Here is a 26,364-nt window from a genome sequence, read left to right as displayed (position 1 = left end):
GTGTTATATAGAAATTGTGGGGATGTTGCTTCTGTTTGGTGGAGGAGACAGGTGAGGGTACACAGCAAGTGCAAAATATGTGCCCAGAGGAAAGAAACATACATACAACAAAAAGAAACTCTCCTACCATTACATCGCAGAGGAGACATGCATGTGTATTTTGGGTCAGAGAGAAAATCAGTGCAGTTCAGTGAAACAGATCAGGTCCTTTAAAACTGTATGATACACAGTCTTATTGTTGGGGCCAAATTCAGCCCTAAACAAACGGACTAGCACGGAGGCCTGAGAGACTGCACCTGCTTACACTAGAGGTGAATGTGGGGCATTCTCTCCCTTCTATTTATGTACCTCAATTAGAAGAGTGGAGTCAGCTTCATGCACTAGCTAGTGCCCTTCTTTGTTTTTGGTAAGATGTGATTGAATCTTTCATTATAAGGGGCCTCTTTCGCTTGTCTCAAGTTCTGTTATGTTTGTTAGTGTCTAGTCAAGGGAAGAGAAAGAGGAGGGGAGGATGAATCATGTTACACTCACCAAGCTGTCAGAGGAGTCTACGACTGGAGAAAGGGTTAGATGTAGCACTGAGAGATAAACAGGAGATGTATTAATTCAGTGGAAGTTGTGTGTGCATGTCTGAGGGCAGGACTTTGAGCAAAGTATCAAAGAAGCCACAAAATTAAAGCTTCTTAACGCAGTCTGGCCACCTAAGAGGCAGGCAAGGCAACTCGTGTACCCATTCTTTGTAGTCATTTAATTGCACCCTGTATTAGCATTATTTAAGTTCATGCTAACAACAGCCTCTTTTTCCTAGAGCTCACACTTTAAGTCCAATTAAATATGTTGAGACAAATCCCAAGATTCTTATGCAGACAAACTCCCATCAAAATCAGTGAGCCAGACTGCTGGTAAAAGTACAAAATAATTGCTGTTTGCAGTGAGGTTCCTTTAGAAACCTACAGCTGTAAAAATAGGACAAAATTTGGCCCAGTGGGACCTTGAAGAACAACTAAGTACAGAACTGATGACTTGACTCATCCTCAAAACTATTTTTAGGCCATCCACAAGTCAATACACAAATCCTACATTTTCTGCCATTACACTAGCACAACATGAACAGCATCTGGCATACGAGTTCTTTGACTTTCTTTATATTCACACACCATTACATCTTCATCCTTTATAAAACACAGTTTGTGTTTTACAAGATCATTGTTTTGTCCACTGTTTTGATGGACACTTTGCCATTATTTGCTCCATGATATGGTAAAGGTAAAAAGAAAAATTTTTACGGGAAAATGAGGTCATAATGAGAAGAAGCCATATTCTTGAAGCCACTCTTTCTGGTCTCAGCCTTGAACTGACTGCTGATGGGGAATGAATTGTGTGATTAGATTATTGATTGCCCTTCTCCATATATGTCTGATAAGCTTTCTGTTTAACTCTGGCTTTAGCTCTGGAAGGCAAAGAGGTATTTTTACCCTACTGATTCCTGATGGGTAAGAAATAGAATTCAAGAGGATTAATGATCGAGAAATCTGCTTCTGCTGGACCAGAAAAATAATAGAGGTCTCATTTCTTCCAGATTTTTATATAAAAAAAAAAAAAAAAAAAAAAAAACCAAACAACCTGGAACCCTTGAATATACAAAGAGGAAACACTGTCACTGAGAGCACTTTAGTTCCATCAGCCTGAACACAGTGGGCTGTAGATGTAAGAGCTTGCAAGAGGGCCCACAGGAGTTGATTCTCTCAGTCATTTTTGCCTGCTCCATTATTGCTCAGCTGGAAGTAAGAACATGGAGACTGTTTGTCAGTGTATTTTGGACCAAACTTCAGGCTGTTGCAAGCACTACTGCTTGCACCCTTAAAGCAATTCCAGAGTGCTGTCCATTTGTCAACAGATAGACAACTCATCCTGGCCTTTCTTGTTAAGCAGCAGTCTTATCATAACTTCTAAAGGAGTTAGTAGACTCTATACTTGAAACATCAGCATTTTTCTTGCTGTAGCAAAGTCTTTCCAAAAAGCTTAGTTCCCACACTTTCCCTAGTCCATTAGAGAGAAGCTTATAGTCAAATGCCCTCATAAGGGTCAGGAAAGGATGACCTGTCTGCACAGACTTGACCTCTTCATAACAGGATGTCTTTGATGTAAATGAGGATTTTTATTTTAAGCGCCACTATTTTCATTTAGACCATACCATCTCTGCTGCGAGATGCAACATATTCATTCTCTTCTGGACAGCTATGAACTGCTGAACATCTGAAATACTTATCTTTTTAGAGGCAGATTCTAATAACTAATAGAAGCTTTCAGTCACTAATAATTAACCTGAACAAGGCTTTATTTCTGTCTTTTTCCCCTTCTTCCTGCACTTCGGAAGTGTTTAAGGAAGATACCAGGTTTGCAGACCTGGGCTGTAAAGGCTTTTGTTTACCCAAAACACAATGACAGTCTGTGAAACTGTAGTTCTAGTCCAACTCAAGCAGCCCACTCCTGAAGCTCTGTACCTGACACACAGCAGTAGAGTGAGTGGGAAGCACAGGAGTATCTTGGTTGTGCCCTGGCCCTGACGCAGAGTCCACTTAATTTGAGCAAACAGTGGTATCAAAACTGTTCTTAAACTTTTTTTTTTTTTTTTTTCCCCAAGCTTACTCCCTCCTTAGCCTCTCTGCAAAACCAGTGCCCTGATTATGGTGACAGCTTTGCGATTTGCACACTTGTACTCGGTTGGGAACTTTAATTCAATGTAGGCTGCCCAGTTGTAACCAGTCTGGATGGTCACTGGAGTTTGTTACCAGCTCCATAAGTCCTTCAGTCATTTTGGCACCTACAGTTTTTGTTTGTCAAAGTTATGTTTAAGTCTACAAGATATTTAAGATAATGTTTTCTAATTTGCAACTTTTTAGGGAAGGGTTTGTGTTTCTGATGCATGGCATGTCCTCTAATCTTCAAAAGAGATGGTAGATTGATCACCGGGACTGCTGTCCACTACTGCAAACAGTGGGAGAAGGATGGAGGACTAAAGACTGTTTTCAATGTCTGTGGTTTTGAAATTTGCGGTCTGTGGATGGGGGCAAGATGAAAGCTGTGGCTATGCTAGACGAAGGCATCCAGAACTGTGATGCCAATAATATATTGGTCAATTCTTTAAGATGATTTCAGAACTATTTGCATCTGATGTAATTCTCTCCCGAGCATGAGTAATGTTGTTGACTTACAGATATATAGCTTTCCAGGACTTTTTAGAAAATACCTGCTTTCTCTTTTTGGAAATTGCAGTGTCCAGTGATAACCTGACAGCAGCCACATTAAAGTCAGCAGCCTTTTTAGCCATCAGAAGTGTTCCCTCTGACTTGACTCCTGACCACATACGGAAGCTGTTAGCTCTGTGTGCCTCACTTTTGTGGTGGTCTTCTCTCAGTGAGCTGGCAGGAAAGGGGTTAATCTTAGTTATCTCTGCAGTGGGAGCTAGCAGTGGACCTACAGTGAGTTTTATCAGCTGAAACTCAGACTTCGGTATCTTTTTTTCTAAAACCCACACTTTTGTGTTAGGAAGGCTCTGACTAGCTCTTAAATGCTATCTGAATTGAAATTTAATGGATAATTACATTACAAACAAGGTTTTCCTCTGTCTTTTTGATCATGTCACTGGGAGCAGAAATGTTGGTTCTTTCTTGCCTTTTCTTATCCCGTTTTAATCCCAATTCTGTTGCTGCAGGTCTACCATAAATTACAGTATGCTAAAGGAATTTCCTATTGATTTGCTCTGACAGTGATTTGACCAGCTATGTGAATAGCTGATGGAAGCAGAACTTATCTTTGGTTCAGACAGTAGAGCATAGACTAAAGCTTCGAGGTAAACATTTACAGAAGAAACCTGAAATCCTAATGCCTTGCAGCTCAGCACAATTTACAAACATGTATTAATTAAGCTTCAGTACTGGCTTTACTGTGTGTTAGAGGAGAACAGCATCCTGGCTCATAATAGGTTGACATCAGTAACCTTTTATTGTTTATCATGCTCGGAAGTCACTAAGAATGAGGGTGAAGAAATGTCAAATAATCAGGTCATATGCAAGTGAATGAGTCTTGATGGTTGAAGCTCAGTACCGTGGGAACCATTATTGTCCAGAGTAATTTCTGGAACACGCAAGTTAATTTCTTTTTTACAATGTTAGTTCATAAGCTAGGGAAATCTACAAACAAGTTGTACAGTCAGATGAAAATCCTTTTCCTGAATCTCATATGTGGCAACCCAGCTAGTTCCTGCCAAAAAATAGTAAAAGAATAAAGCTTGATGGCAAAGATAATAGGTCTTGCAGTTATTCTTACTGGAATTAACAAGGCCCAGCACAAACCTGCTTAATAGAAGAGGAAGCTGAGGCAATAAAGTGATATTTACTTGCACAGACAATAGGGCGTTGCCTTTTCACTCTTCTGTGGCATTAGCATTTCTAGCTGCCCCACTATGTACACAGCACACTCATGGCTTTATTCTTTGAGGACTGGATTCTTGCTGTTCACAGTGGGATCACTTGAATGCTTGTGCCTGCCTGCCTAATATATGTTAATTGAGGGACTTTTGTGTCTCAACATCTTTATTAATATTAATGGAATGAGATTTTTAATGGACCTATACAAAATATGCTTGACCTAGCTTGAGCCCTCACTTTTGTTTTTATACTCTGCAGCACAGTGTGGCTTCCAACTAATTTAAGAACGTAATATTATATTCTGTGGCAGAATACACAAACTAATGAAATGTGGATTACTCTTCAGATCTGCAGTTTCTTTGCCATGAGATATAAAATTTGTATAACACCAGAACATAATTATTTTTTTTTAAATCATGAAATTAAAACCAGATTTGCTTTTTCTTCATGCAAATTACTGCACTCCAGTGAAGAGAGTGAGCATTTAAAAATAACTTGATCTTGAGCAGGCTTGTCTTATGCCACACACTCAGTCTTCTTTTAGGAAGAAGTCATCAAAACAGTAAGTCTTAAAATTAGGCTAGACTAAATCTCAAGATATATTTCAAGTTAATATAGTAATTTAAGTATAAGCTGGTCATCGTAAGGGATAGGTATAAATGCCATGACACAGGGTTGGAGAAGAAAGTTTAAACTCTTCTAAAAATGTGGCTACCTAGTTTCATTTCGTGTTAACGCTTGACAAAGTTATGCTGTTTGTTTTGTTAGATGCAAGTATAAATTAAAGGTTAAAATAATGATCTTGCACTAGGGCCGAGGTGAGTTTTTTTGCAGTCCACTATGGATGATAACAGTATGGACAAGAAAAGTGCTTCTGTCACTTTTGCACTTTTTTGCTACTTTTTTGGACAAAGGATCATTCCATATAGTCTGCTGTGTTATATTGTATGCAGTGGATGTCTGTGAAATCACTGTAGAGACCAGCCTACCACGATAGTATCCCCAGCCCCCAGGTTTTTTTTCTGTTTGCCATTTTCTCTTTATGCTAGAAGCCATGCTGAAGGCTGTGTGGATATTTTTTGCACTCACAACATCGCATACTGATGATCAGATTGTTATCCTGCCTCTAGCAGCAAAAGCTTGAGCAAAGGGGCAGAAAAAGGACAATTTCCAGGCTGAGACACAAGCGAGTAGCTGATGTCTGCTGATTCCTGCAGAACAATGTCTTCCACTGTCATTGACAGGTATTTGCTGGTCTATAGGCTTCATCTAAAGATTGTAGTAGGTAAAAAGTTTTATGCGGACTGGTTGGGATCAGAACCTGGGCTCAGGAGAGTTCTTTTTTCTTCCTCCTTGCATCATCTTGGCCCTCGAGTCAAGAGGGCACACCACTTCTTTGGGAAAAATTACTACAATTACTATTTGGCTTAGAAAGACTTTTTGCAAATGGAAAATGACCACTGACTCGTCAAGAAAGTGAAGCATGTCCATTTCTACTGGTAAACCCCAAACACATCTTGCAAATAATCCAAGGTGGTGCTATATAATTATTTTTCACTGAATCAGAAGTGAGATGGAGGAAAATGGCCTACGTGAAGGGCAAAGAAACCCATCTGCAGACCAGCCCTATGCTGTTTTTATGGGCCACTTGGACTAGTAACAGCCAGGAGTCAAATGAGGCAGGAGTTCAGGCAGTTTCCCAGAGAACCAGCTGCTGCTATTGCTGTTAGAAAATGCATTGAAGTGCTTGGCATCTGGCGCCTGCGGCTGCCAGATAGGTTTCAGTGTACTAATGCCAACTGATTTCATTCTGCTGTGCTGCCAGAGTATTATGACAATGAAGGAGCAAAGGAAGCACGATGGCCACCAAAAAGTATGAAGTCAAGAGTAAATATAAAGAGGTTTCTTGGCCTAATCCCGAAAAAAAATTCTGATAAAGTCAAGTCTGGCATTGGGATAAAAGAGGAAGGTAGCTTTTGAGGATTCTTTCCCTTGTCAGACAGGAGACGGACCTCACAGTTTTTGACCTACAAAAACGTGCAATGGTATTATCACTCACCATCCTGGGAACACCTGTTGGAGGCAAGACCTCATTCATCTTCTGCTCTCGGTAGGAGAGCCACATAATGGCAGAGGAGAACATGTAGTCTGTTACAGAAATAGTTAATTGATTCCTCTGATTCTTGTGATTCCTCTGCCTACCAGAGAGTCCTGGGTGGTCATTTTAACTGCCTGAGCCACAGAGAGTCCTGCCAGTGTCACTTAATGAGGATCATGCGTGAACCCAAATACAGGGTGGGAGCCATGACAGAACAGCATACACCAGTGCTGTGTGTCATTGAACATCAGACTAACGGTATGGTGACAAAGGCTTGCTTTCTGCATCAGCCTGTGTGACAGATGAAATACCAATGAAAGGACAATTTGGAGCAGAAGTCGTATCAGAAAGAGAGGCAGGTAGATCACCATAGACAGTTGAAGCTGGGATCAAAAATGTGCCGGACTTTGCTCTTGGCCTATGAATATTGCACCAGTTCTATTTACAGGTTCCCAGCTTTTGGGTTGTAGTGCCATGAGAAGTTTATTTTTGTTGTAGTTTTTGAAGCATTTCTTGAAAACCAGCTTTCTGGTCCACAGAATAGCACCACAATACTAAATTAGTTAGAAATAACTTGAGGGCTGAGGGAATAGTGTATTTTGTTGTTGTTGTGGCTGTTCACATGCTTTATTTAATCATTTTAAAGATTACAATTTGGAAAAATCAGGAACATGCTCTAATGGGGGGGGGGGGGGGAGGGAACAAACAACAAAAAAAACGGAAGGAAATGTTCACCCCGAATGAAGGTCTGCCTTCTGCAAACTAGCATTCAGGCATAGAAAAGGTCACTCTACCTCCACAGCCCGACTTCTGTGTTAGGTTTAACAGAAGAAGTTGTGGAGCATTTCCCCATGGGTCTGTTTCCTGCTCACCATCAGCCTGCTCTAAATGGTGCCCACATGCTCCAAAATACCTCCATGGATATGCCACATGCACTTAATGACAGCTTAGTCTCTGTACCTGACTTTTTCATTTTACTTGCCATTAAAAAGTAAGAGAAGTTTTTTATATACATACATACATATCTATACCAGTGCAGTGAATTGGTGCCAATTCTTTAATCTTGATTTTACAAAGGACAGTGCAATTCAGTGTCCATTGTTTGTGAAATATTAATACATTTGTATTTCCATAAAGTTGCAGAAGGCAATGCTCTTTACAGCTGTTGTCTCTTCTGCCATTCAATAACTACATTACATGCTAGCAAAATAGTAATTATCATTTAAATCAACACCGTCATGTTTCTTCCAGGAAGGGAGTTAAATTTTAAAGTGGGTTGATGTGATTTGTCTCTGATTCTTGTAGTAAGTGGATGGATGTAGGGTTATTGCAAAAAATGATAATGTAGAGGATGTATCTCAGACCTGTATGACTTCTGTCATTATACATTAATTCATTTTACAGGAGTAAGTCACTGTAAGTCTGTAAATTACCTTATAAATTTTATTTACTCTTGGAAAACAAAATCAAATTTATTTTAAATGTGTGAAATTTGTGAGAATTGGCAATAGTATAAATAATTGGAAAAAATATGAAAGTTTAGTGTCCTATTCTAGTCCTTTCAAGGAGTTCAGTGGAGGTTTATAAAGTGAAGCCCTGGACAGGGTTGATGAAAATGTGGAATCTTGGGCTGAAACTGTTCCAACAGGATGGGGAGTGTAGTTTAAACCCTCTCTTATCTTACCAGTGTTCTTGTGCATGCTAGGTCTCCACAGCAAGATGTTTTGATTGATTCATAGCAACTGATGGGCAGTTTAAAATTACAAAGCTTTCAATTTCCTTGTTCCTGACAGGTAAAGAGCATGGGCATTTCCTGATTATATGGTATATGTTCAAAATATTTAAGTTCCCTATGGTGCTATTTGTATCTAATTTACCTCCATAGCACATTAACACTGCTGGGTTTATGCTGTGGGAGGAGTGTATAGTGTAACATGCTGTGAAGAGAGGAAATGTTTCACAACAAGAGGTCCTTCTGGCTTTTCCTCTGTTTACGTTACCACCTGGAAAGAAGAAAAGGTGGAATAAATGACTGATGATCCAGATGGATTGCATGAACAGTCACATCTTTAGTCACGACACATTAAGCTGGGCAAATTCACACCGAGAAGTATCAGGATTGCACTTTAACTCCTGGAAGTACCATATAATCTTACGTAGGAAAAAGTGTAGGCATGAATAGGGCTTGACTACCTTCATGCCAGTTGTCTTTTGGCAGGCAGTGCCCCTTTAGCAGCCACTGAGCAGCCACAGTATTTTCAGGAAAAGTCAGGGATACATTAATGTGATGGACAGGGGCTGGAGGACAGGCTGTAGCAGAGAAGTTAAAATCTGAGAATGATAAATCGGTGGTTGTGAAAGCAACGTGGAGCTTCAAAGAGACGCAGAATGGGAGGACTGCATTTTTCACTTCTCATGTTCAATTTTCTAATTCTTGTCTGTGAAAGTAGACTATCTCTTGTTTATGAGAGTTGGTGTGCTTTGACGCACTACTTGTTTGACTCATGCAGCACTTCTCAGCACACCAAGTATATCCTGATTTCTTAGTAAGGGCTCAAGATACAACAGCAGCTAAGCTGTGCAGGACTTCTCTCAAGTTATGCCTGAAGTCCACAGAGAGCAGCCACTGGCTGCAGGGTGGCATGGTGCGAACTCAGGTCTTGTGTTCCATGGTGTCAGGACAGAGCAGAGAGCACACTCGGGCCCTGGGACTGGGAACGACATATGAGATTGAAGTCTCTGTAACTCTCACTTCCCTGATGTCCCAGAGCCTCTGTGACCCTGACAGCACATTCCTCTTGGAGCTTTTTTCTTAACCTACACTTAACCTGACCTTTGCTTAACCTACTGTTCAGTAGATTCATTGCAGAAAGAAGGTCAGGCTACTTAGGAAATTTTGCCTCCTAAATCTTCTGCTGATTGCTTTTTTTTTTTTTTTAACCATCCTTTTATAACTTTGAAGCATGCTGAGCTGTCAACAAATTCCATATAATTGTATCTCCCTTGACTTTATTGCATTTTTATTTCAATAAGATGGCTCTTAGTGTTTAACATAGTGGCAATATCAGTGGCAATAGATTTCTAGATTTCTTGGACCAATTTAATATGAAGAGTATCTCATAGAAGAAAAAGTTGCTTTCGGGCACAGCCCTCCCTTTGTCACTTTTTCTTTCCTATTTCCTGAGATCACAGAGATCATCGCAGGTTTACTTAGATCTTTAGTGCTCCACAGACTATTTTTGGAGAGCCTAGTACGTAAGGTAGTGTGCTGAAAACACTCTACTGTCCAAATGCTTTCACAAAGAAATGCTGTCCACTTGCTTGAAAATCGTAGCAAATGGTGGTTGCTGGCACAGGAATCAAAGGCCTCCCTTCTTGGATCAGTTTCTGTGAGACTCCATAGAAATGAGTACCTTTATGTCCTCTCTCCATCTTCTTCTTTGTCCTCTGTTCTCATTTCTGATTCTCAGAGGTGCATAATAGAACTGATTTCTTCAATGAAATGCTGTAAGTAAATGCTCCCACATCATCTTTCATAGTTAAGACTCATCCCTGCTAAACGGTCACGTAATTCATAGGCTTATACTGAAGTCTGCTTACGGTAAAATCAGTGTAACCTTTCATGACCAGTTTAGTTCTGCAGGCCTATTCAGTAAGTACAAGTCAAACATGGATCTGAATACCTGGAAACTGTTATGTTAACACTCTGAATACTGGTTTAGACTTGTATGTTGTACTCTGAGCCTCTCAGTAGACAGGATGTCAGGAGATGTAAATTGATGTATTGGGTTGAAGAATGGATTTACCTCATTTTATGCTGCAAATCTGCACAAATATTAAGGTAGTATTACTGTTTCATTTTAAGAAGACAATTACAGCACGATGTTTTATTTCATACCAAACCAGGACCTCTTTGTGGCAGTTTTTGCATGCGATCACAGTTATTTCTACTATAGAGATTTTTGTAGTTGGAAAACTGTACTGAAAATTATTTCTCATCAAACTTTCATTTATAATAGTATAGAAAAATTTTCTAGTCTGGGACAAATCCACCCAGATTTCCTGCTTTTAATTTCAGTACATCTACACCAGCAGTGCACTTACAGCATGCTCGCCTTTGTGCATCATTCCCTTAAAATAGAAACATGGGCTAATTTGTGGGAGAGAGAAGTGTGAATGAGTGTGCACAGTTCTGAAGCAGGACAGGGATTAGTGCAGCATGTCTGAGCACTGCTGATAGGTAACATTTGGCTATAAGTAGGAAAACAAAGACTCTTTGGGCCCATGGTATACTTGGCAATATAATATTGTGAAGGCAGGTTTCGTGGCTGCAAATGGTGCCTACAAACACGAGGCTTTTCATGACGTGGAATATAGATGTAAGTTACTACATTTATCTTCTTATTCAAATGCTCATTGTAAACTACGATCTGAATGCTAAGGATGTTTGTATGCTTATCTAAAGTTACATGGAGTTGCTATTGTATACGTTTCTTAATGTTGTGAAAAAGTGAGAAAATGGTGAGGTCTTATTTTAAATCAGTGGAACTTTAGGATGATGCTGCCCTGTATTTCAGGTTTAATAGTAGGAATTGCTCTCAAGGCTTTACTAATTTGCCATTTCTTGGGGGGGAAAGAAAAAATTATTCAAACATACCTAGGCTGCTTTCCTGTTTCAAAGAGGAGATTACAGATGAAGTTTATTCTTTTCTGCTTCTTTCACAGTGATGATAAATAACCACACTTTCTCTCTAGGCATGTGTAAAGTAGAAAGCATTATAGCAAGGGAATTTCTAGTTATGAGCAAACCTATCCACCTTCTCGCACTCCAGTGAATGTGACTGCATATTTCTGGGTCACTTACCATGTAGTGATGTTGTTCCCGTGAGTGGGGTCACATGGAAGAAGCCCATCCAGTGATGTGACAAGGGACAGATCATGGGCAGAGCCATGTTTGAGGACTGTCTTTGAACACAGCACTTGCCAGCATGGAGCCCTGCTGGGTGACACATATGCTGTGACTGTCTGTGCTTAGTGCAACTGGTCATTGGATCACAACTCAAGGAGTGACATCCTTCAGGCTGGGGCTGTGGCTTAAAGTGAGGAAGATGGAGGAATTTTGATAGAACAACCCAACTGGGGTGAAATGTGAGCCTTCACAAGTCTCTCTTGAGCATTTACTGGCTTGATTACAAAACCCTGTCTATAAAACTGGGAAACGAGGAACAGAGAAGCTGAATTGCTGAAGAACTGGGAGTTTAATCCAGATAACCCAGGCGCCAGCCTGACATTCTCACTCTTGGGCCATCTTAGCTTCTTGTTTTCCATTCCCTTAATGGCCTAAGCTCTTTTGTTCCCCTCCCTTTCTCCTTCCCACATAGATATTTCAACATATGTATATGTCTGTGTATGTGGAATATGAGCAAAGCCGATACTTTGCTCCCTATAGAGTTGCTTGTGACCACTCTCTCATGTAACTAATCCATAGCAATGTATACTCCAACAAGGAAAATTAAAAGGTTGGGAACCACTGACCTAACTTCTTAGTAAGCAATACAGCTGGCAATCAGATGTAACCCGAGCTCCTCGTTATTGGAGCTGCCTGTGCTATTCATAGCAAAGTAAAATTGCTATGGGAATTGAGCTGAATTTATTTTGTTTGAATGCAAATTATCCCAGGTCAGACAGGCTCAGATCTTCTGCCCCCTCAAATTCATTTGCATCAGCTCTGCCAGGCTGAAGCTTTTATCTGGAGGATCTTCACTGGGGAAAAGTGGGTATGGGTAGCAAACCACCAATGTCTAGAGTGTTTGCTTTGGTGCTATGATGCAGTCAGTGTAAGTCACTCTGAAGCCAAGACCTCTGAACAGAGCAAAGGGTTTACCATCAGCTAGCCCTATGTGGTGTCCAAGTGCACTGGGCCAGTGTCTATCGGCTGCAACTTCAACGGGGTATCTTCTAAGGGAGAGGGAGTCTTTCAGGCCTGTCTGCCACTCTCACTCATGATGTGAAATGTTCTTCTGAAAGGTCCAGCTGCCAAAGTCTCATCACCACAGGAAAAGCTGTGTTTTCACTAAGAAAACCCCCAAGTTTGTTTCTAGTACACATGATCATAAAGGGCAAAAAAAACCTCTTAAGAACTCAGTTGAAAATGGTTCAAGAAATCAGAAAGAAAATAAAGCACTAAAGCCAGTCATCATTATTTTAAAAAAATCTCATAGTTTATAGTGTTGTTTCCTGCAAGGCCTGATTAATGACTTTTAATGTTTGGAGTTGCGCGTCTGATAGGGAGGAATGTTCCTGATCAGAAACACTCAAGCAAGCATCTGTTAATACTAAGTACCTATGGAAAAGAATTTCCAAATTCTGGTTTTAGTTGTTTATCATCAGTTCTTTTTTTTTTTTTTTTTTAAGTTGTTTGTTTTCTGTGTCACTATGCCCTGCTCTGATTGGTTTTGTCTTTATCACAACTATAGCAGTATAGCACAACTATAGCACTTTCTCTAGAATATTAGTACATCTGAATTCCATCTATATAAAATCAATTACCTGCACACAAAGGAGGAGGAGAATCTTGCCAGAACGTCTTCATTGCACCTAATCCTTTGAGTAGCATGAATAATTTCTAGTCAACCATCCTTAGGGTAAAATTCTGCCCTGTCCGAAGGTCTGTTAAAAATCTAGGTATCTTGAAGTCACATTTCAGAGATTTAGGAGGAACATAAATGGTGCTTTTATTTTGTGCCATTACACAGAATGGGAGGACAGGGAGGGCTGCATTTTCTATACTTTAAAATTTCCGAAAGATACACCTCTTCTCACACTTTAAGGATTCTCTTAAGCTGTGCACTCAGTTACGTGGGTTGCTAGATAATGGGATGAACTAAGCTACCCTCTGAAGTCAGTTGTTTTGTTATTCGTGATGTAAGTAACTAATCAACTGTAAGACAGCACATGACAAATAGTGGGCTGCCTCTTTTTAGGAAAAGTGAAGCATAAATGCATTCATAAAACAATCCTGCTGTTTCCTGTTTGCTTTGTGATGGATTTCGGAACTGCCATAAGTAATAAAATACCTAGATTTTATCTTACAGTTGCAGGGATTTGCTTAAACAGGCCATACCCAAGTGCTTGTACAGCTACCAAGCCTAAATTCGAGCTGTTGGTTTTAGCTAATTGCTTTCCAGAACCATTATAGCAAGCCAAAGAGCCACACTGATGGAATCATTAATGAAGTGATCTTGAGTGCAACTTGGTAAACCTTTGGCACTTAAATATTATTAGTGTATAGTTAGTGTCATAATGCTGTAGTTTACATTAATATTTTTCTTCTGTTCACTTATTATGCCTACTTCTGTTTTTCAAAAAAAAAAAAAAAAAAACCAAAAAAAACCAAACCAACAACCCCAAAACATGAGAAATGAGGGAGCCCACATACTGACACGCATGCCACTAATCTGTGGCAAAGCAATCAAATTTCTGTTAGTTCTAGAATATCTCATTACCCTGCAATAAATACCAGTTTAATATATTTAAATACCAATGTGACTGGTTCAATTACCTTAAGTGGAGGAACAAATAAGAATATTTCCTTATTTGCTATATGTTGACAGAGGGTTGCATAAAGATGTTTTAAACAAGTTCAGTCAACTGCAGAAATACAAAGGCACTATTCAGAGATAACACTGTCTTTGTTCATATAGGAATAATTAAAGACATGCAGTTTTGTTACCTTGTTTTAATAATTGCTGAATGTTCTGCATAGCACTTCTTTTGAGCAACCAAACAGAGTAGTCTTTCATAACTAACTCAGACGGGCAATTTAAACATTGTACTCTCCTTCTGTCAGATCCTCAGATAATAAAATGCTATATTGTCAAGAACTTTTAACATTTTACATTTGCAAGAAATCTCTATTATGTTAGAAAACAGAATAAATTGAGTTATTTTTGTGAGTCACTTAGATCCTAAAGAATCATGTGATCTGCTGTACAATTCTCAAGTCAGAATAGGCAACCAGTGATTGTAATGCTTCCTCCAGGATAAAAATATTTTAATGTGTATAAAGGCCATTAACTTAACCTAAACATTTGCTGTGGTACAGAGCCAGATATTTCAGTCTGGTGAAAATCAGTAAAAGTCTGCTGAGGTTATTCTCATCAGCCAAGGACCCAGTCCAATAAAACATTATATTTCTACTTCTCTGAATCTGGAGTAGTCGTCAGTAACTGCCCATGTACAGACTTGATACTTTTCTGAAGGATGAGTGAATTTGTTTGGCAAACATAAAAGCCAGGGAAAAAGTTTAGTTAACTTAAATTCTCTCTTTCATTTAGTGTGTTCACATGCCTTTGTGCTGCCTGGTTTGGGATAGGATCAAAAATGAACATGCTCTGAGTTTTACTCTTGAGACTTCTGACTTCAATAATACATGTGTATTATTGGAAACCTCATGAGAGTCCATTCTCACTAGTTTCCCAGAACATTTTCTTTCCCAAATTGGTATAAAAGCACTCTGGAAGTGCTTGCAGAGACAATGTTCAGCTTAATGGGAGCTCCTGGGTGCTTAACACTCTTTAAAAGTCTGTCATTTAAAAACTTGTCTCTGGATTTAAGGTCCGGACCTTTCACTTTTTGTTGGAGAATCATGGATCATGTCCCTGTCGCTGTGCGTCAGAAGCTTGTTTAATTTACCCAGTGCTTCAGTACATGGGCGCATCTCTGTGAAGTGCCCTTCGGAGGGCACTTCAGAAACAGCACATCAAGGCAAAATACGCCTCGGCTCTGTTAGCTGCTGCTGTCCCCTTTGCAGTTACCACCCAGAAAAGGGGCTGTAGGTCATAGCAGAGAGGGAATGAACTTCTTTAATTACCATGATTTACTGCCATTGGTTTGGCTGCTTGCTCATGATGCTTCCCGAGGGTAAAGATATCTTTCACCTCAGCAACACTTTCTGCAATTCGGCTCCTTCTTTCTGCTTTGCTAGATAGGTTGCTTGTCATTCTTTTCTACCCAATTTCACATCTTAATTTGCTCATTTTGATTATATTTTCCAGAGCAATGACATTTTGACCCTAACCTGAGAGATGCTCAATAATCCATCTCTCAAAAAGTCAGTCAGCGATATCGGGTATCTACAATTCCAGGTCAGGCTGTACTGCACTGCTGGCTATAATTCTTGGAAGTAGTTTTGCTTATGACTGTAGTAAGGTTATAGTCTCGCATATTTTTCAGACTACCAACTTAACCCATCCCAAAAGGTGAGTCTGCTTCATTACACCTTCTCTAAAGAAACAATAATTTATTTTGGTTGCTTACATGATGCAGGATGGCTTTGAACAGCCTTGTACTAGTATTGGTTGAATGAATATCCTCGCTTTGAAAGAAAGAGGAATCCAGGAAGTGAATGCTGGCAAACTTCACAGGACTTTATTCTTCCTGGGATTCCTTGGCACGTGAGAGAAAACTATATCTTCACCCCATTTTCCAGGCTTGACCTAAACCCTATTCTAAGCAGGTGGCACTTTTCCTGCTGTCTTGACAGGATTTTTTATCAGGCTGCTGGTATATGCACAGGGCACTGCCATCTCCATAGGAGTTTCCCTGAGTGTGCATTTGAAGCAGATCTGAAATTGCTGTAGCTGTTCTCCAAACTGCTAGCCATGAACTACATGTTACGTGATGATGATGAAGGGATGACCATTATCTGCTTATAAAACGCAAGGGAAGAGGCTCATCTCCTCATTAGTCTGTGGTGGAATCTGAGCAGAGGCGCAGGAGTTATGGGGAGACCTCTCCCTTCTTCTAGCACGCAGTGCAGTATGTCGGTATTTGAAAATTGACATCTGCCCAATACTAGAGGCCAGTCTGGGTCCAAAGGCAACTACTGGCTGTTGTCAGGTAATTCTAAGTTGTGCGCATAGCTTCATGTTCTCTGGATCTCCATCATACCCTCTTTCTGCTTCTAAGATGCTCATTATTCCAATATGGGAAAGGTTCAGGCAGACAAAACCCACAGGTGGACATCTGAGCTAGGGGGGTCCATCCTTCAGCAATGGAATTCTTTGGTGGTAGAGACAGGTCTTTCGTGTTTCCTTTGTGATGCTGAAGTGCCAGAGACTTAGCAGAGCATCAGGGCAGAAAATAATAGTTTGACTTTGGTTAAAATGAACTGTAGCTAAGATAATTTCATGAGATTTCACTGCAAGTTGAATGAGAGAAGACTCGAATATGCTGTGACATGAGATGATTCCAACAATATTGTAATGTGAATACCACATACATAGGCATTTTTGACCTTCAGATAATTTTAAATAACCAGCAACTATAGTTCTTAGGTCATTTCTTCTTATTATTCTTTATATGCCAAGGAAGTTCTTAGTTTACATTTTTACTTGTTTTAAGTAGAATGAAAACCTGTACTTTATGTCTCTGTACTTTACGTGCTGTAACTCTCGTTAAGATGTGTTTCAATCAATGATTTGTGTTTTTTAGGAGCTGGACAGTTGGGAAATAACACAACAGAAGTCTTGGATCAATGTCCACTGAAATCTGTGGGAAGCTCTATGCCAATTTCAGTTGGCCTTTCGTCAAGTGCTTTAAAACTTTGCATGAATATTTGGAACTATTTTAATGGGTGTGAAACTACATGTAACTCTTCCTTTTGAAAGATTTTGCATCTTGAGTACATGCACACCCATCTAATCTTATAGATTTCATTGATTTCTGTGGTCATGGGTTTAGCTGCTAACAGTTAAGACCTCTTTTTTAACACCTAATTTTATGTATATACTCATAACCCTGAATAAAGCATTCTGGATGTAAATAGTATTCCTTAGACAATACATGCAAAGTTTTTAGCACTTTATTTAGTTGAGATACTCCTGTCTCCTGTACAAACTATAATTGAAGTTTGCGTCAGTCAGTATTAACTAGTTACATTTAGCAGAGACATTGCAGTTCATTTATTCATATGTTTTAATTCTCAGTTTCATTTTATTATCCTTCTTACTTCATTATTTGCATCTGGTTTATGAAAATCCTGTAACTTCAATATGCATACAGCCAAGCTGTTGCTTTTAATTTAATTAGTGTGTAATGAAAATGCCTTGTACGCAAACAGGGAACCCACAGCCATGAAGCTCTTCTAGTTTAGAACAAGCGCTCATCTGCTATCTCAGAACTTAGCTTTGTTACATTAGAGGCAAGAAATATAAGTTCTGAAAATCCTTCTCTCGCTGTCACTTCTGTGTTTCTTATGGAGGGTCTGGTGTTTGGAGATGCGGAAACCTCAAAATGAATTAGGTTTACAGGATGGTAAGCTGTCAAAGGCTTCACTGAAAGGCCTAAGAACATGGGGGGATACAAACGGGAGCAATCTTTGTGCTATTCCAGTGAAAGGCCAATGAGACCTGTTAGAAACAGATATGGTAGAGCGTGACTCTCAAAAACTTTCCATGTGGGTCTAAAATCAGTGGAAAATTTACCTGGTTTTGTATAGCTAAGATGAACTTTCAGTGGTTTAAAAAAAAGTCTCCTTATTTTTCAGTTTATAATCTAATTTCAATTAAAAAAATCTTGAAGCAGATATTTTGTTAGAATTTCCCTTGTCCAAATTTCATTTTGAGATTCTTTCTTCCTTTGAAACACACCAAGAAAACTGAACAAGTGCCTTACCTTGGTGATAACAGCCTGATACTGAGGAATTTCACAAAGATGTATTGGATCTGAAAATTCCTTTAGCCCAGAGCTAAGCAAACATTTCATAACAAGTAACAAGTGGGAGGAATGTTGCCTTCTCATCTCTTCTCAACTTCTCTGCAAACAAACTGCAAGTTCCTCTAATTTATTGATTCAGAATTATTTGCTACCCACACAGATCAACGCATGTCTTTCTGTTTACATGAAATATCCCTTACAGAAAGGTAGCAAATATGTGTTGTGAGGGAAGGACAAGAGAACAGCAAATTCCAACTGTGCAATCTCTTGGGTTTTCCTTCCCACCATATTCTCACAAATACCGCTATTATTAGTGATAGCCACAGTGGGAGAGAGAGGGAATAGACAGGAGTCCCTGGTCTTTTTCATGCTGCGTTGTCTAGACTTAGTAAGAATGTTAGATTTTGTCATCCTGCTTCCTCTCATAGTGCTATAATTGCACAGAATCTGAAATAAAAATGGAGTTTTGACCTATCTGACCCTCTCCTTGTTGGGTCCCAAACCCATCAAAGTTAATGGAAAGATATCATTGAGTTCTGATTCAAGGAAAACCACATGAATACTGAAAGCTATGATGGTAATAGGAAACCTAATGCATAAATTTCCATGACAGTTTTAACAGCGTTTGTTCATCTACTGAAGTATTTGAGCTGGATAAACATATTACAGCTAATTCACAATTAGAGAAATGTTTTCATGTATTTGTAGAAGAAATTCCCAGAAACGTCTTTTTTTTTTTTTTTTTTTTACACCCACTTACACTGCCCAGGAGTACAGACTAGCCAAAATCTGGCCTTCAAGAGACTGGACTTCCTTGTCAGTGTAAAGTTAGAAAAGATGATTCTGTGCTAGTATCCTGCCTATGTGCTCTGGCATTTCTCAGTTGGCATATTTTCCAGCCAACATGACCGCAGTCAGAGGCCACTTTGCTTTACCTAAGGCTAAAATTCAAGAACCTGAAAGAAAAGTACCTGGCAGTTACTGCCCAATTGCCCCCTTTGCAGCGATCCAGAGGATTGCATCCCTGTCAGAAGCCAGGTCAACATTCTCAGCATTACTTTGGAATTACCAAAGAGATTGTTCTCATATGAATCCTTGAAACCATCCCATACCTGGAAGATAGGGAAAATGGTCTGTGATTGAGTGTCCAGACTGCTCTGTTGGCACTTCCCCTTTCTTCTTGACAACTTCATAAAACTAGATGTTATCAAAAAAGAAGGTATCTTTCATTCACACAACATTTTTCAATTTGGAAGATGTCTGATGTAAAACCCAAAGGAACAAAGTCTTATTGGAGATTTAGGGTCATTTCTGCTGGGGAAAAACAGTGAATACATTTGTAAGGCACTCAATCAGCTACAGCCTATGCAAAGGTGCAGCAATATACATGCAGTACAGGGCCCAGAATTCAGTTTGCTTGTTCCCCCCCCGCCCCAAATTCTCAATCCACCATTGTAATATTAAATATAGAAATTACATTTGGGGCTGAAACTTTGTGTACATCAGGGACAGTTTCTTACAGGAAAATGTAGAAACCCCTTTGTTCCATGTGGTTTGAATCATTTACAGAATGAATCCTACAGGAATAATTTCAGATGTGGAAACCTTTAAAATGGGGAAATAAAAACCAGATTCACTACATTTCTGTTTTCCAGCTGAAAAAAAAAAAAATGTTTAGCAGTGCCCAGTTATCAGTGCACTGCAGAAGATAAAGGTTGCCTCTCAAAACCACTTTAAAATTGTGTGATGACACACATCATAAGGATTAACATATTAGTCTTCTTCCCTACAGGAAAGTACTTTGTCATGACCAAATGTGATCTGACATTTGAAATATGCCAATTTATTGCAGTGAGCAAGCAACTTAAATTCTTGTCAATTATTTAAAGCCTGTTCCTTATTGACAGAGGTAATTTTAACCTGCACTTAGAATGTTAAGTAGACATAGGCTGAGATATGTAATTATGAATTAATGTTGAAGAAAGGAGAGGGGGCAAATTATTAATCTGGATATCATCTATTTTTGTTTTCATATTATTTTTCAGGAGGCAATTAGACCCTCCCAGTTTATAATATGGAGTCTCTTCTATTGTCAAAATTAAGATCACTGTATGATTTTATGAGCATTATTATTAGGCCCCTGTGACTTATATTGGGGAGTACTGTGAAGATACCTTTGATTTGGAAGACAGAAGTGAGTTTCCATAAAAAGGGCATAATGTATGACTATAGACTGTTGAGGACCTGTATATCTCTAGTAAATCTTTTCAGCTGGAATAGACATAAAGCCAATTTTAGCATCAGTTTAGTAAATGGTTAAAGCTGTGAAGATTTCATATGCAAGTTTCTATTTTCACTTGCTTTTCGTTTTCTGTCAAGTTGTCCTCATGGGAAACAGTTCTGAAAGTGCAGAAAATTCTACAAATCCTGAAGAAATAGATTGCTTACGTTAGGCATGCAAACTGTTCTCCTCCTGATAGCCTTGGCATTCTGGTCCTAGGAGGTTAGGCTAAAGAAAAGCATCCATTTCAGAAAGCAATACGTGATACATGTCTAATATGTGCATTTTCAAAGAATACTTTTTGAGGAAGGAAGTAGAATCGTGATCGGGGAGGACTTGAGATGTCGGGCACAATGGTTTGCAATTGACATTTGTTTGTCTGCACATATTTTTCTGAAGCATAAGAGATATGTAGTCCTTATGGGATATCAATTTTGGCAGGAAGGTGTTGGCACATGGTAGAACCTCACGGATCCAAAACAAAAATCTGTATCTAGTATTAGGTATATAATGTAACAGAATTACCTGATGAAACTTCTTTTTGGTTTTTGACTTGGTAAAAAAAAGAGTGTTTATTACAACATGTTTTACAAAACCAAGAAATGAAATAAAATCATAACTGATTAATGAGCTGCATGGAAATACTTCCTCAGTGCCACCCACATTTCCCTGGCCCTGATCCTGGAAACACTTCATCACATGTGCAGTTTTATGCACAGATACTATGTGAAAAATACAGTGTAGTTTTCCCATACTCACTTCTGTCTTTTAGGGATCCAAGAAGGAAAACAATCAGATACTTGCTTTCACTGATCAGTTTTCTCTTGTAGTAGGGCATAAATTTTAAATTGCCTTTATGAGGATTAAGTTGCAGGGAGTTGTTTACTGAATGATAGTACTAAAATGTTCAGATGCTTCATCTTTGTGCTGCTGTACCACAATGTGCTTACTTTTCTACTTAGAGTAACTTTAAGTCTGGAATTCCCATCTGGTAATACCTTGTTCTGAAAAAAACCTGACCCATAATTCAAATGTTTTGTTTTACTAATGTATGCATTTATTAGAAGTTGCATTTTCAAAACCATTTTCTTTTTATGTGAGACTGTATATCCTGTACACAAACACACATACAAAAAATCTATAGTGTGAAGAATGGATTAGTATTGCATGTGAAATTATTCATGGTACTGTGTGAAGGTGCTATGCTGCCAGTCCCACAACATTCTTGTTTTGTGTGTGTTACCGAATGTGAAATCTGGTCATCTCCAAAGTGAAACAATGCATACTTTAATTGGGAAGACTATCTAGATTATATCTTGAGTAAATGTAATTTAGAGGAGGACTTTTCAATCTGTCTGGGCTTTGAAGGGAGCTCACTTTAAGGGCTAGCATATTCCAGCTCTGAACCTTGATAGTCTTTTCTCTAATTTGTGGTGGTGTTTCTTTTTTTAGTCAGGTTTGATAAGGACACGGAAGATCGAGTTCCTTATATCTCCATTACCTCAGCAGCTAGCACAGGAACACAACTACACATCACCTGCTGGACACCATCCTCATGTATTATATAAACGAACTGCAGAAGAGAAGGTGCACCGGTACACAGTACAGTCCAATCCCAAATACTTTTCTTTTGGTCATCACAGAATTCACACTTCCCACAAGTATCATGCTCAAGCGAATGCTTACCACCATGGAAGGTTTCAAAAGCAACATTTTTGTGGACGTCGCAAGAAATGTATGTAAGGAAACTTTCTCTCCTTGTTTGAGATAGTGGCTCTTAGAGACTGTATGGTGATTCTGAGGTGTGGTTCATAGTTACCTTTGTGATGGAGACATAATATTTTTTAAATTATGCATTTCTAAAGTGATATAGATACGAGAAACTTGATTATTGCTTTAAATTGATGTCATCATCTGTTTTATTAAGCCATCAGAATCACTGCTTAGTTTTCTTATTCCCTACCTAGATTAAAAGATCCCTTGCCTGATTTTTTTTTTTTTTTTTTTTTTTGACATTGACATAGTTTTCAGTAAGCAATTCTGGTTTAGATTGCTGCTTTTGCACAGTGATGGATGCCAAGTCGCCGAATTGCCCTCTTTTAGTTTGGGGATATATAACTAATTAGGCTTGACAATGGAGAAAAAGTCTTCCAAATCACTAATTTCTGAGATGTCTGAGAATAAGACTTTCGGAACTCACCATCTGATAATGAAATTTTCAGCAACTGAGATCTTCAAAAACAACCTCCCATGTAAATTGTTTAAATAAGATTTTGGAGCCACCTCTTAAAAACATATTGGAATACATTATTCTGCCAAGGTCTATTGTGAGTCCTTCATTAGGCCCTCAAATTGCAGAACATTTTAGAGCCCCCTTGGACCTTTTATCTGTACTTACAGCATTCAATTTTTGAAAGCTGAGCTGCTTCTGAGCTGAGTTTCTTAATGCGGGTGTCCAGGACTGCACACAGTATTAAAACCATTGTCTCAGTCCAGTTATATTCTTCCAGCTTCCTACTGAAGTTCTGAGAAAATGAGCAGGTTCCTTTTCTAGAAGGCGTGTAAGGAAGAAAGAGAAAAACAAATAGAAGGGAAGGAATGAGAAAGGAAGTAGTGGAAAAGGTGGCTGTCTGAGACTGAGGCCTATTTGGGGCCTGAAAACTGCTTATTAAAAATTGACTGCTTCTTCAAAAATCCTTCTCCCTAGATTTGAAAGCTAGACCTCAAATGCCAGATGTACAAGCCTATGATTCAACCTGTAAATGTTCGCATTCTGATGCAGTTCAAAACTACCTCATTACATACTTCCTTTCCCTCCTGTCTGGTTTTCCTGCTGCCTGCTTCAGAGCAGAGGGTAATGGTGCTAAGTTAGCTCATCTGCTCTACAGGGTTTAATTTTATTTGCATTGTCCACTATGGTCTTGCACCTTATTTACTGTACCTCCTGTGACTGCTTCTCCGAATTCAGAATTATTCATGTCCTCTTGAGCTTTTACACGGTGCTTATCCCTATAATAAATGAGTGCATTTTGAACAGTGTATTTTCATAACCTCCTGGGACGCGAGAAGATATTATCATTATTCTGTCTTATAAATGGGTCTCAGAGACACAGGAGAGGTCAAAAGTAAACATTGCTTCTGGGTACCAAATCTATAAACTGAGTCTTTCTTTAAAATACTTGTCAGAACATATGTTCCTGTAATTGTATGTGTGTATCTATATATTCATTAATTTCAGTTACAACTATGACTTCTTAGCTGCATATTCAAGCTGGGTTTATGTTACATGAAGAACATGCAATTAGCACCCAACTGTGATGAGTTTAGTGTAAGTGATATACCCATCATTGCTTAGGAACTGTGTGTCAGACACACTGTTAGAGTCCAATTAAGCAAGATTGCATTTAATTACCTTAACCATTAAACTCTTTCTTTTCACATCCGACAGTCTTTCCCTTCATGTAGTAAATACCTGTAACCTTCTGAGAGAAAGGAAGGAAGAGTTCTGAAAAATAACAACCTGTTTCCATACTGAGACTTGGTTAATCTATAGAACAAGTTGATCTCATGTTCACTGAATGAATGCAGTCCTACAAGTAAAATCCTGTGTCATCGTTTAATTGAGTAGGGGCAAATACAGGATGTGAAGAAAAACATATCACTCTGGTAAAGACAACACCCCTTCTATGAGTAAAATCCAACCTGGTCACCTGGAATAGAAAATTTCAGCTTGAATGGACAAAGACATTGAGAATGCAGTCGTACGGAAGGCTGTCCTTTGCTATTAACACTGTCTAGTCAAGGTTAATTTATCTTAACCTAAGAATGAATCCAAGCTTGCTGAAAAGTAAGAGCGAAGAGCACACTGCCACATTTAGTGTTATAAAAGTAGCTTGTCCCACGCACCATCTTTTAAAATTTCATATGCTGGCAATTTGTAAGCACTAGAGAAGCCAGTTAATCATCTTTCAAACTCTTCGTCACAATCTAAATGTTTTTATATCATGAGAATTGACTGGACTGTAGTTAGGAAATCATGCTTGAAGCATTGCTGCTGCTTAGGTTTTATTAGTAGCAGTGAAATTAATTCAAGAGCAAAACTCCACTGCTCATGGATTTATGAGTCAAATGCCTTGAAATTGTCTTGCCTTCAAGATAGTACATGGGAACCGATGTGCCTTGAATTGAGCGCCTCACTCTTGGGTGAGGCATGTCTTCATGTTTTGACACGCTTCCAGAAGAGAAAAGTTCTTTGAGCTTGTAAAGGACAATTGTTTATAATAAGTGATACATTTTAAAATCTTACTGGCACAGTCACATGCAATGTTAAATATAGTTCAGAGTGATTTAGTTCTTGAAAGTAGACCACTGTTGTGCATTCTGTGGTATTCTTGATTTCCCACTTTGGCATGGAAGGAAGTCGCGTCTGGTTTAGCTCTGTTGTTGGAATTACTTTCTGATGAGGTACAGGCAGGACTTTTTAATTACCTGAGGCTCCCTCACTTATGTCACGTTACATCCTGTGTCAAAAAAAAAATAATCCTATTGTTGTCCAAACAGTATATTAAAGTGGTCTTTGAGTTAGTTCTTGATGCAAAGGCAGCGTAGGTTCATGCAAAAGAAGCTGTGAGTAACAGGAGCCATTATAGGATGTAGGACATAAATTTCTTTTCCCATTTTCTGGCTCTCTGAAGAAATGGAGTAGACCATTCTCTAACCATGCCATTGACTATGCTATACAAGCACAGAGGGAAAAAGTGCCAGGGCATTGGGGCATGCAGGCTGGATGCACATATCCTCTTGTCAAGCCCTCCTTGCTGTTGCCTGGTGTTTCCCTACACTGTATAAATATGTTCCCAGCAGGGATAATCTCAGTGGCAAATTCACATAGAAGGCTAACGTCAATCACAATAGCAGGCTGGCAGGAATCTTACTTGTAGTGTGTGTCTGCTTTCTGTACTGGCGGTTAACATCTGTTGTGGGAAGGAGTTTTTTACCAACTTCTAGGTAAGTAGAACATGCCAAACACCTCAGGAAGTTATCAAAAGGAAGAAAAAAATGTAGATATTCTGTTAAAAATTCTGTGTGTATTTTTTGCAACAGATGCTACCATTTTATTAGATTAATTCCTTATTTTAAACTGTTTATTGCGTATGAATGTGGTTCTCCCATTTCCTTCTGTCCCTGTAGCCATCCTTCCTTCAGGAATGGATCAGGTCTTTTTTAAGAAATATACAAGAACTTAGCCATAAATATTAAATCACATGCTGTAAAAATAATCTAAGGCTCTAAACCTGTGATGCTTCATTTTCTGATGAAACTGTTCATGGGTGATCTGAACTCTTTCCAAAACTGAGTTATGTTTCCTTTCAGATGCACCTAAGCCACCCACAGAAGAGACATACATTCGCTCGGATGAATATGGGACTTCTGCAAGGTTCAAAAGATCATCTACTAAAATTCAGAAAAATGGAAGTCTGAATGTTGAAACCCTTGTTGTGGCCGATAAAAAAATGTTGGAGAAACATGGCAAGGAAAATGTAACAACGTACATCTTAACAGTTATGAATATGGTAAGATGTGGTGTAAGTGAAGTATGTTTTCTCTGTGGAATAGTGTTATGTCAGAGTAGGATCTTTCATTAGACAAATGGTAATGCCAAAAAGAGCTGGGGCACCTTACACAAGCCTTTCTTCAAGCCTCATGTAATGTATTACTTATGTGAAAAAGTTCTTCAAAAATACATCCCTAGATTATCACAGCTCTGGCAACAGTACAGTAGGGTAAAAAAAAATAAATTGTAAAATATTTAAAATACTTTTTGTGTAGTGCAAAAA

At 38.9% G+C, this 26,364-nt stretch overlaps 1 protein-coding gene across 2 annotated transcripts in view; it reads left to right on the top strand.

The window, feature by feature from the left end:
• Positions 1-26,364, top strand: part of ADAMTS18 (ADAM metallopeptidase with thrombospondin type 1 motif 18) — a gene marked incomplete at both ends in the record, with an annotated part of 78,936 nt that overhangs the window by 6,694 nt on the left and 45,878 nt on the right. For both annotated transcript variants that reach the window (XM_082489191.1, XM_082489190.1), the window contains 2 exons: positions 21,980-22,262; positions 25,901-26,100. In XM_082489191.1, the coding sequence (XP_082345317.1) occupies positions 21,980-22,262; positions 25,901-26,100 (483 nt within the window). The remainder of the gene's footprint in view (positions 1-21,979; positions 22,263-25,900; positions 26,101-26,364) is intronic.

Source organism: Vanellus vanellus (assembly GCF_965231255.1).
Source record: "Vanellus vanellus genome assembly, chromosome: 12".
Classification (NCBI taxonomy): domain Eukaryota; kingdom Metazoa; phylum Chordata; class Aves; order Charadriiformes; family Charadriidae; genus Vanellus; species Vanellus vanellus.
Note: the sequence above shows the minus strand (reverse complement) of the source record. Positions and strands in the feature narration are given on the sequence as shown.